Source organism: Pelmatolapia mariae, linkage group LG9, assembly GCF_036321145.2.
Source record: "Pelmatolapia mariae isolate MD_Pm_ZW linkage group LG9, Pm_UMD_F_2, whole genome shotgun sequence".
Lineage (NCBI taxonomy): Eukaryota > Metazoa > Chordata > Actinopteri > Cichliformes > Cichlidae > Pelmatolapia > Pelmatolapia mariae.
The window spans coordinates 29,287,134-29,299,357 of record NC_086235.1 but is presented as its reverse complement, the minus strand read 5'-3'; the positions used below and the strand labels follow the sequence as shown (position 1 = coordinate 29,299,357).

The following is a 12,224-nucleotide window of genomic DNA, read 5'->3' as shown; positions in this document are numbered from 1 at the left end:
AGGGAGTCCAGCTTCGTCCCCACAACATTACTGCTCATGTTTATTGAGTTTGTTTTTCTGATCCTTCCAAGATATTATAGACTGTAGGATGTAGAATACAGCCTGTCTTTATATGAGCTCGCATTTATAACAAACAAAATTTACAAGGAATGGGAGGACGAGGAAGGAAAGATTCACAGCAAAACAGTGAGAAGGTGGCTGAGGATATCTAAAGGAATAAAAAGAAAGAAATGACTCAATTAAAAGCAAGAAAAAAACAGAAAAATCTCTGCCTCCTACCACCTACACCCACTCCACTCCTTCTACCTTTTAGCTTAGAGATCTTAGAGAGATTGAAACTTATATTCTCATTCATCATTTTTTAGGGTGTGCTAATTTTTTTAATTGTTTTTTTTTATAAGCCTCAGCACCCTAAAGCACTTAGGAGAGGAACTTGCTCTGTTTAAAGGAGAATGAATGCAATCTTTATTTAGCTACAGTATTACCATGTTATGGCATGTTATGGGAGATGGTATTACATCTCAGGGTTGCCAAGAGGGGTTTTAACCCTTTAGTTACCTAGCTAATTCATGCTGCCTTAAAATGTCAGATTAAACTGCAGGTTAACTGAATTTCCATTTTAGTGCATGTGACCTGAAAACTAAATGACTACAAATTCAAAAGCTTATAGGAAAACCCCCTATTCTCTTTAAAAGACTGGTTGAGTGGTTGTTTTTGTAAATCCCTTTTCAATAATCATAAAAAAAAACTACAGTATTTACAAATGCCTCAAAAGATCTCTCCACATTTGTCTTTTTCCTGTGCAGTTAGTTCTTAGTTAAGGAAATGTTTAAATACTTCTGTGACAACTGTAGTCCTCCATACAGCTTTCTCACAAAATGAACCAATCGAGTCCTACCAACATGCGTGTTGAAACGAGAGCATGCTCACTTTCACAATATGTTTTACATATTGGGACCTGATAAAAAATGATTATGTCCTGAAATTAATAACAACAACACATGACATTTATTTAACAAAAACTAAGTGCACTCCATGATCCAGCAGCTTGTAGCACCAAAAATTCAAGTACAGTGGTCGCTCGCTATAACGCGGTTCACCTTTGCTGTTTCGCGCATTGTGTTCTGCGTCCTGATTGGCTGTAGACCACTGTCAATCAATTTTGTGCCATGTCTCCTGTACAGTACGGAATGCATTCAGCTTGATTGCTAGCAGTGTGACTCTGAAGTGCTGTACTGTATGTTTGTAAGTTTGTTCCCCAACAAACACAACAATGTCGACGAAACATTTTGCACCTGCGGGTGCTTTTGGTTTCATTCTATAATACTGGACTTATTTTTCTACGAAAGTTTGAACTTTAAGAGTGTTTAAACAAGAGATGAAAGTGTGAAAATGTTCATGCCTGAAAAGTGTAAAAAGTGTGTAGTGAGGGGTTTTACAGCCTTAAACATCTATAATAACTGTAAAAAATAAAGTTGGCTACTTCGTGGATTTCACCTATCGTGGGTTATTTTTGGAAGGTAACTCCCGCGACAAAGGAGGGACCACTGTACCAGCTTTAAATCTGTGTTCTGTTCGTTGCATCAAGATAGGGATGTCAAACTCATTTTACATCGTGAGCCACGTATGTTGATCTTATGTGAAACTTCCTTTTCTGTCATTGTACAGACATTTAGCTACATATTTAATCAATAAGACATTTAAATATAAAAAAAGAAGTGTAATTTCCACAGCATGTTTATCTGCATGATAAAGAAACCCTGCTGTAGTAACTGAAATAAATCTGTCAGCATACAGTTAAAAGTCTGAAATGTATGCCCTCCTTCACATTTTCCAAAGCCAGATTGAAGACTTTGCAGGGCCACTTCTGGCCCCCGGGCCTTATGTTAGACATCCCCAAAATTATGATGGAGGAGAATAATTTATTACATTTATTTGTTACTAGAAATGTATTATACATTATCTGCAGTCTAAAATGTATATACACTATACACTACTATAATATACAATAAGTATGAAAACATGTTTCTGCATCAATCAAGAGGATATAAATCCTCATGGAAATGTGTATACACACTGTGGTACTTAATCTAGTTAATAACCATGGTTACTAATTCACTTTTGCCGCCAGCTGGCAGTTCCTTTATTTAATTTGGGAAAAGACAGTCGGAAGCAACCACTGTGGGCCACACAGGGGAGTCAAAATCATTTCCAACCATTATAAACAACAATAAATATTCACATCTACACAACGTATAAAATCTTGTTAGCAAACAAGGTTACATGTCAAAGTCTTTAATTAAGGTAGCAGGAGTCAGGTTGCTAGCCGGGAACATCCAGTGTAACAATGTAGACTCTGAGCTGTGTCTCAGCAGATATCCACCGTTTCCTTTTATGTTATGAACACACAACAAATAAGGTGCCATTCGTTTATGCAACAAATATAGCATTTAATCAGCAAAGCCATGTGTGAAGATGCACGGAGTACACTGTGATTGTTTCCTATTATTATGATTTCTTATTAATTACATGCAGTGAACAAGCTGGAGGGTCTCAAATCACATGGAAAACACTTCAGTCACTCAGCTTGTTAGAGAAACTGTAATACTAGTTATTTACATCAATATTGTGAAAAAGTCAACTGCACAACATTAAACTTGCTGTTTAAGGCCATTTGGGTGCTCTTTGTTAATTGTAACAGAAACTGATTTCTGAGCGATTAAAAGGATAAGATTGGCTTGCACACTTGTTCAAAGCCACTTCCTGTTTCCTTTCATCCTGACCACTGTGATGCTACACCTTAGGCAGCTGTCATGCAACCACTTGTTTAGAGCTTTTGCCAAAGGGCGACTGTTGCTCAACCACCCACACAGTGATGACATCATGGAGAAGAATCCCAAATTTTAGCCTGAGGAAGCATTTCCGTGGCCATAACAATGTCCTGCTCTGGATTTTATTTGTGAGCCATGCAAGCTGAAACTGATCGTCATTGTATACAAATATTAAATTATTATTATTTATTTATTGATTAATGTATTTTTTCTGATGGTGTGCGATTTTAAATAGCATTAACTGCTTTTTCTGAGTTGTTCCAGTTTACCATTGTAGATTTCACCTCAGAGTTGGTTTGCTGCTTTCCAGTGTTCCAGTGTGAAGTAATCATTAATCTGTAAATCTCAAATGGTTTGCCCAACACTGATTTACACCCCTCTATGCACTGAATGTAGAAAGAGGGTGAAGAAGAGACAGACAGGAAGTGCATTGGAGATACTCGAGTACATTTAACCTGCTTTACTAGGACGGCTCAGGAACATTGAAAAGATTAGGTGGTTTCAGCTTGTAGGCATTGAAGAAGGATGTGACTTGATCGGGAAGCTCTGCCAGCACGCTCTGCGCCAGGGCCACGCTGTTTCTCTGCAAACATAAATTCACAAGAATGAGAAGTCGGCTTGTTCAGCAGCACTCAGGTTTGCGCGTGTGTGCTGGGCAGAGGAAGGCTGGCTGGCTAAAGCCTCGGAGCTGCTGCCTACCTGGAAATTTCTGAAGGGCACAAACTGCACGATGTCTCTGGAGGCGACGACCCCGCTGGGCGCCTGCAGCAGTTTGTCATCGCTGTCCAGAAACTCCATGGCGCTGAAGTCTGCCCCGCCAACGCCTACTATGATGATAGACATGGGCAGACGAGAGGCCTCCACGATAGCGGCACGTGTATGGTCCATGTCTGTGATCACTCCATCCGTGATGATGAGCAGCACAAAGTAATTCTGCACGATGACAGAAAAGTAGATCACAGAGTTGGGGATTAGATGGCACATATATATTCTGAAACACATATACTTGTATACACTATATACCAATGTTAAGCATTTGACCCATATACTCAAATTATTTGTGGCTCATATACTTTGGTCAAGTATTATCTACATTTATATCATAAATCTGCACTTTTTTGTATGAGCACCTGTTGATGCACAGTGGTTATTTTGGGATTTAATAATTGGGACTAATGTGTAACTTTGACAGTTTTATGGCCTATTGAGAAAAGCTGTGACATATGATTAGTCACTCTAAAAGTTCAAAGTTGTAGAAACCCCCAAGTGATACAAATTATAGCTTAATTTGCAGGTAAAACTGGTCTTAAAGTCATAAAAATGTCAAGCGGATTAATTGTTTTTACTGTTAGGCTGACATAAATCTGTCATAATGAGCCATAAAACTGTTGGATGCTAAAATCTGAGAAGAAAGCTCAGAAAGTTAGACAAAGCAGGTGTTCATCAGGTGTATATCACAAAAGAAGCCAAGTTGTGTAAAGTAGCTAATTGTTGTAAAATAAAGATTTGGACACAGTTGGGGAAATACATACAGTTTAGCATATTATGCAGATGAGAAAATAGAAGCTCGCAAAACAATGTCAAAACAGCAGAAGGGTGATTAAAGTGTTTGTAAGCAGCGAGTGTCTAAACACTTCCTGCTTCCTTACTGAGGCCACACGCTGCTGGAGAGCTTGTCTGGCGAAGCAGGCCACGTGGTTGATAATCGGGGAAAAGTTGGTGGGACCCCAGAGCTTCAGCTGAGGTAGACAGTGTCTGTAGGCATCCACCACGCCCTCTATGCCTGTGGCACACACATCCACAGGTACAGTGGTTCACCATTACAACATCCATGGGCAACTTTCAAGAACCAAACACAGCTTTGTGAGAAGTTTAAACCTGCCTGAACAGAAGGGATTTACTGGATTGAAATTGACAGGAAACTCATGGGATACCTGTAGGAGTAAAATCAACAAAAGCTTTAGACGACTGTTCAAGAGAGCTGTGTTTGACATGTACATGACACAACACGGGGGCGAGGGGGAGTACATGAACGATAAGAAGCAAGCACAGTGTGTTTGTATAAGAATATACATATGCTATGTCGCAGTTGGAATTGATGCCTCACAGCAAGATGGTTCCTAGTTTGAGTCCTAGCTGGAGCCTTTCTGGGTGCACGCCGTCCCTGTACCTGGGTGGGTTTTCTCTGGGTACTCCAACTGCCTCCCACAGTCCAACAACATGCATGTTAGGTTAGTCAGTGAATCGAAATTGGTCATGGATGTCAGGCAGTGTGGTAAAAAAATAGGAACTTCCAGTCTAAAGCGCTTTGAGTGATCAGTAAGATTGGAAGAGTTCATAAATGTCAGGTGAAATAAACATATAGTGTAAGCTGCAAGCATATTTGACTGGCTTTGATTATAATGGAAGCCCTGAACAATTGGCCATTTAACCTAGCTGGTGCTAGCAAACTAGCAGGCGGGTTCCCCGAATGATCTGAAGCTAATGTAAAGTTAAACCAAGCAGATATCTTCCAAAAGCACAACTTTGAATATGAAAAGCTCTTTGTGGGACTCTCGCTCTATAGCCGTGAGCGGCCCCATCTGGAGCTTCGCTTGTTCTCCTGCTGCAGATGTTGCAGTGATGTGTGGCCTCAGGTCTTTGGTACTCTTGGGGGCTGCGGATGGGGGGCGTTATTCCAGCTTCCCACCCTCATTGTCACGTACATTTTGTGACAAATACACTCACTCCCTTGCTCACATACTCTCCACATACTCTGCTGATTTGCAAGTCTGTGCATCTTTGTATTTTTGTTCAGGCACTGTACTTGTGTTGTCTTACAGATGCAGAGGTCGACAGCAGTTTCTCCTTTCCCCCCTTTTTCCCCTCCTGCCTCTTAGCTTAAACACTGTCACACTATACTGTACTATTTTACATATAATCCATCCATTTGCTTCCACTTATCCTAATGCATGTCTTATTGACTGTGGGAGGAAGCCGGAGTACCCGGGGGGAACCCACGCAAACACGAACATGCAAACTCCGCATAGAAAGACCCCGGCCTGATGGTGGAATTGAACTCAGGACCTTCTTGCTGTGAGCTAACTACCATGCCACCGTGCTGCCCATTTTACATATAATGTAATAACTGAAATAACACTCATAAAAATGATCAAATAAACACATAAACGAAACATGTGAACAAGAGGCACAACACATAAAGATCATAATTCTGATTGCAAAAGTTTCCAGACACGTCAGGAGACAGAAAAAAAGAAAAATAATAAAGAAGCTGATGTTACAAACTGCTGCATCAGCTCCCTAATGAGGGATCATTAAATTGTTCATCAGGCTCACAGCATCACGCCTTCTACTGCCGTGCCTCAGCAGCTGAGCTACACTCCACCATCCTACTGTTCATTGAGCATTACCAGTCAGAGCAAACTGCCTTTCATACACAACAGGACACTCAACAGCCCCAAAACCACACAACCATGTGAGAGCGCTCCGAATTCAGCAGTCACATTCAAGTAAGGAGTGGAAATGCTGCAGCACTGGTCCTTTGAGATACTGCAAATTTCCAATGTTTTTCAATACCCAGAATTCCAGCCAAGAGAGAGAGGATGAACACAATAAAGCACCTTAATAGCTCAGTGATATTGAAATAACAACTTTGTGTCACACATATGGCTCAATGATGCTGTTTCTTTAATGAATATTTCATACCTGCCAGGATGGAGGGAGCTGGGCTCCAAAACCAAACACAGGAAACATCTTCTTACTACACAGAGATAGAACAAACTCATGAGCTCATCAAGCGGTAGATCAGTGGGCCCAAAGTTTGAACAGAAACTAATTCCAGGGAAAATGTTTAACAGTAAGTGGGTGATTATCAAGGATGCTGCCGTTAAAGATTTTTAATATTAACATTAGTAGCAAAAAGGTTAATAATTTTTTGGGGGGGTTGGTGTAAGTGGGTGATAAGACTCTTTCATTCTGCTCAACTCTGGCTTAACATATTGTTTTTTCAGTATCTGTTTCTTCCTCTGATATCATTTCTTTCACTGAGACTTTAGATGACGGGATAATGTAGGATGCTTGGGTTCACCTGTCGTAGTCCTGGATGACATTACCCACTGACCAGATGGCTGCCAGGTACTCATTGTAGCCCTCTGGGCTGATGTAGTGGAGGGACTGAGGAGACCTCGGATCCCCGTTAGAGCCCGTGAAGTCAATGGCGATCTGGACCGAGAGGATACGGGTCAGAGAGCTTTTCAGTCACCAGGTCAACATCTGACATACTTCATAAGTATTCTGCAAGTTTCAGAGTGTCGTGCAATGTGACAGTCAATTTAGAAATATTACAAATCTTACCAAACAATTTATTTACTTTAGCAATAAAAATATTTCCACACTCACAGTGAAGTTGATTTGGCATCCACCCATTATATAATCCAGGAAGGTGTATTCCCTCACAATCTGAAAGGGTAAAGAGTACGCTAACAATGTGCAGCAATGCACAATGTACAGAGATCCAAAACAAACCTGGTGGGAAGTATGTGGTAAAATCAAGGCAGAGGAACAGTTTAAATTCCTTACCTGGCACTGCCGGATGCAAACGACCCCGGAGTTTTTATAGTTTTTCTTATTTGACTTTTTGGGGTTAATACATTCGAATTCAGCCTGAAACGAGACCATGTTAATGTCAGTGTAACATTAACAGTATAACACACAAGAGACACACACACAAAACATAAAGGGCCTCACCGGGGAGATGCGCGTCCCCGTTTGCATCTCTGCTAGTGTGGTTTTAAAGCTCCCAATGAGATCATGGGAGCCGCTGTTGTGATGGTCGTAACAGTCAACCTGAGGATGCAAAACAGGAAGATTTTTCTCTAACGGGGGACCAGGTAAAAACTACTGCATGAAAGGTTCAGATCATACAGGAGGACAGAATGAGTAAACTATGGCTGATGATGAAGTTCTTGGTCAGGGTGTGAAATTAACATGTCTTTTTTTAGACTGCTGCTAAAACCCCCACTAATCATTCACTATTTACAGTCAGTGACGAAGCGTCATCATATTCTGAACACCTGACATATGGAAAGAGTGCAAACAGTTATCAGTATAAATGCAATAGCTAATGCAGTAAGTCAAATGAGTAAACAAAGAGGAAGAAAGCCTCACGTGGTGATGTCATGAATCGTGCATACATGCACGGAGTGCTTATCCAACTGGGTCACAAGCACTCCCTTTGTTTTATATGTTTGGGAGCTTTGTAAGATAATAAGAGAATTGCAATTACAAGATTAGTTATTAGTCAGCAGTGTGGTCAATAAAGCCAATTCGAAAATTCAAAAAGGGGAGGGAGGGGGACGAAATCCACTGTTTCACCCATTGGAGTGTTACTTAAGAGGTGCTTACAGGTTTTGTTAATTAGGTGCATTTCATTGTGCAGGTTCACTGAATAGAATTACCTTAATAGGCTTCTCCACATCTCCTCCACAAAGAGTTCGCAATGAGATGCGGAACGGCCTCCATATTGGATTCAGGTTGTTGTACACAACCTGCATAAACAGGTTACCGTGAGTAATGAGTCCACGGGAATTTAGTGCACGCGGATGAAGGACCTGATGGTAAATGTGTGTACCTCTGTCCTGTGAGCCAGCTGCCATCCAGTTTCTGTCTGCTTGTAGAATTCCAGGAAAGGGTCGGACCACCACAGATACTGACAAACCATTCCCAGTTAGTCATTCACAGAACTTAAATTTAATGAACTTCATTAAAAAACCCTGAAGCAACTTTCATTACCTTTTTGTCCAGCCTGCGGGCAGACACTTCAAAGTTTGCTACCCTGGTGTCTGTGATTTCTTCAGCACAGATCTATCAAAAAGGAGAAAAACATAAAGATTTGTGCAGTTTTATACTAAGGTTCACAGTGGTTTTCTTTATGTAAAAGATTAACATAACCTCAGCTATATACAAAAAAAATGAAGCCAATTTAAAAGTGCAATTGCATTCTTTCTGATGGCCAGCAGGGGGCAGCTTCTCTAGTTTTAAAAAGAAGTCTGATTGTACAGAAATCTATGAGAAAATCACACCATTTCTCCCTTCATGAATTACCTTAGTATATATTTTCCCAGTAGGTTTATGGGCTAAAATGATAGTTTTACTTCTTAATTATTACAGCATGGTGTTCATTTTGTACACTATGGTTTCATTTAGCACAAAACAGTAGACAAACCAGGACAGTAACAGCCATATCCATCACTTGGTTAGAAAGTGGCACAAGTAAACTACAATTTTACACTTACAAATCCAACCATGAGCCCTGACACTTATATTACACTACAGGAAGCCAATCAATCAATACAAGGTTTCCACAGCTTTTGTTTGTAGCTTGCTAAAATGACTAATTCATGCAAAATATGAGCAAAATCAACCCTACAAGCTAAGCATATTCTTATTTTTAGCACATAGCTGCATACAGAAGGACAAACTGGAGAAACTAAGTTCACACAGACAAAAAAGTGAGCTCACTGTGATGGTCCCACGGCCTGCCGGCCTCCTGTCCTTCAGCAACAATGGCCGCGTCATCTGCTTATTAGAAACGACCTGGACACAAACAATGGAAACAACAAGGAGCGCTAAAGCAGTGGGCGAACGATCAGTGTTTAAAGAGCAACCTGATCAAGGGGAAACTTACCTGTCCGAGGGTGCATTCAAGCTCTCCAAGGAAATCATCGTCACTCAGGTCGTAGGTATCGTTGTCGATATCATACACGCAGAACTTCAGCCTCTGCACCGTCTCAAAATAATAATCGATCACAAACCTCTTAGCAAACTTCGGATTCAGGCAGTTCAGGATCATCTCCGTGCGGCCAAACTAATTCACAAAGTAAAAAAAAGATGTGTAATGTAAGTCACAAGACTTAGGTTAGAACATATTATTTAATGCCTGCCATAGATTTGCAATCTTAACTGTTAAATGCAAAAATCTCGTACCACTACCAATTACATACCTCATACCACTGAGAGCCTGATGTATTGATGTACAAAGCACACAGAGGGTCAGACTTAGAGAAGACGTCCATGTCCATTAGGTTTTCACAGGAGATGCTCAGCTCCACCTTAGTGGCACACTGGGTGGCTGTGGGCAGTGGGGCCCCACCTGAGGCCATTGCAGCTGTTCCTGAAAACAATAAACCACAGAAATCTCTTTAGAGCACTCCTTCCATCTTCTCAAAATGCTCTCTTGACTTGTTACTACATATTACTCAATCTTCAGTCATGACTTTATTCAGGTGGTAGTGGTGGTTGTCCAAAGTAAGGCAGGCTCAGATGGTAAAACGCCACCACAACCAGGCCACTAAGTTCACACATAAATCACTGAATACAACGCCACCTGGTGGTATGTCCACAGCAATTTAAGAACAAGTACAGTTTGAGAGGCAGTGTGCCAAAAAATGATCGTCTGCCAATTTAAACTGCTATAAATAACTTGTTGGTCTATAATATGTGATAGATATGTCAAATGTATCCCTCATGAATGATATCAAGTCATCTTGAGCCACAAACAACATTCCTGTCAAAAGGTAGAAGCCGCAATCAGTTTTTGGCAGTGACTTTCATATATCCTTTATTTATCCAGTTAAAAAAATCTTGTTGACATCAAAAATGTCTTCTTTTAAGAGTAATCTGGCCAAGAGGACAGCAGAAATTGCAACAAATATAACAATAGTTATGTAAACATATTTTGAGTGGACAAAAAGAACCGGATTGGTTATAATGTAAGTACAATAACAGAGACTTATAAAGATACTTGAAAAACAGGTAATTTTTTAAAATTTTCTATTTTACCCCTTTGTAAACCCTGTTCACCGAAGTCTATTTACCAACATTCCTAAAGATATTACACATAAAATCACACGGAAACAAATCAGTTTTCTGGCAGGCGATCACTTTTTGGCACAGCATCTGGAAGCCGGAGCTTAGGCTACATAAAGCCTTGATTTACACACAAAACTCTGCACACACATTTATGGATCTATCAGAAGTGCAGGAAAAGTCACGTTTAAAGGGACAGACAAGTGAAAACATGGGTGAGTTGTAACTGATCACGTGACTGTAATTTCAGAGCTTCGAGCGAAATGTTAGAAAACCGTCAAACAATCAAACAATCTTTACTGACAGACTTTATGTCACAGTTAAAAATAAGTAAATAAATCAACTGTTCGTGTTTAAAAATCTGGATCTCTCTCTCTTTCCCTCACACACACACACACACACACACACACACACACACACACACACACACACACACACACACACACACACACACACACATTTAATTTTGCTGTGATGACTTTCCCCCAGATTTCTAGCTTTGTAGTACCACAACCAAATAATGTAAGTTACCGTTACTCGAGCTAACACATGCAGGCAGTGACAGTTAGGTGGAGCTCTAACAACCACACCACTTCTCCCTTTCACACTACGTTATCTTTTCATAATGCTTACTGGATCATTTACCTGTGTAGTTGTTGACAAATATACACTTTTTTTCTGCCTCTGCTCCTATATGAACGCGTAACGTTAATCTGACAGCAACAGCTGTGTTGCCGCACTGGGTGGAGCCCACACTCTGCCCTGCCCAGTGTTCTGCTCGTTTCACAACTTCAACTAATTTTACAACTACTTTTATCTAAAGTTGAAGTTTTGTGTAAATGCCTGTTTGGTGTGTCTGCTTCACCTGGAATAACATTATATTAACAAACACGCTGTTGTAACATTAGTGTACGATAGGCGCTTCATATTATACCGGAACGTTCTTGTGTTTCTGTTGTTTCTCTGTTTCTCGCCGACTCGATAACAAAGCGGCACAGCGTTGTCCGGGGTGCATTCAAGAAAAGTGTTTTGCAGCTGTGCTGAACGCCAATTTAAGCTGCTGTTGGTGATGCGACCAGGTACCATCTAGTTAAGAGCTCTGGGAGAGACCTTTTTCTGGACGGACTGTGAGTAGATATTCATTTAGCTAATAGAAAAGCTGCTGTGTTGTTTTCCTCTGTTTTCAAACCAGTGTTGGCCAATAAACAGACACCTGATATGTCTAATTTTGAGCTGTTCTCAATCCAAATGACTGCGTCGTTTTGTCTAATGGTATTCACAGAAGAGCTCATCCGTTTTTGGTCCCGAGAGCTTGTATATTAGCGTTTTCTATGATACCTAATAATGCCAAGGTAAAAGCCTCACTACCAACTGAAAAACTCACTACTAACTGGAAGGATATCCTTGAATATTCATTTACTTCAGTCGTTTGTTAAACTATAACTTTTCTGCTGACAAAACACCAATCAGCCGATTTTCAGAGACAAGATATTTAAAGGCTTGGGATTTAATACATTCAGCAAATAA

At 40.5% G+C, this 12,224-nt stretch overlaps 1 protein-coding gene across 1 annotated transcript; it reads right to left on the bottom strand.

Moving 5' to 3' along the window:
* Positions 1-2,094: 2,094 nt before the first annotated feature.
* Positions 2,095-11,441, bottom strand: LOC134634754 (copine-3-like). Its single transcript, XM_063484107.1, has 16 exons — positions 11,343-11,441; positions 9,833-10,002; positions 9,517-9,696; positions 9,351-9,425; positions 8,622-8,693; positions 8,461-8,538; positions 8,288-8,377; positions 7,578-7,676; positions 7,410-7,493; positions 7,230-7,289; positions 6,919-7,052; positions 6,537-6,591; positions 4,714-4,765; positions 4,481-4,614; positions 3,531-3,764; positions 2,095-3,414 (listed from the first exon to the last, which is right to left on the bottom strand). Exons 2-16 carry the CDS (start codon positions 9,989-9,991, stop codon positions 3,295-3,297), a joined length of 1,626 nt encoding a protein of 541 aa, XP_063340177.1. The 5' UTR covers positions 9,992-10,002; positions 11,343-11,441; the 3' UTR covers positions 2,095-3,294.
* Positions 11,442-12,224: the final 783 nt, after the last annotated feature.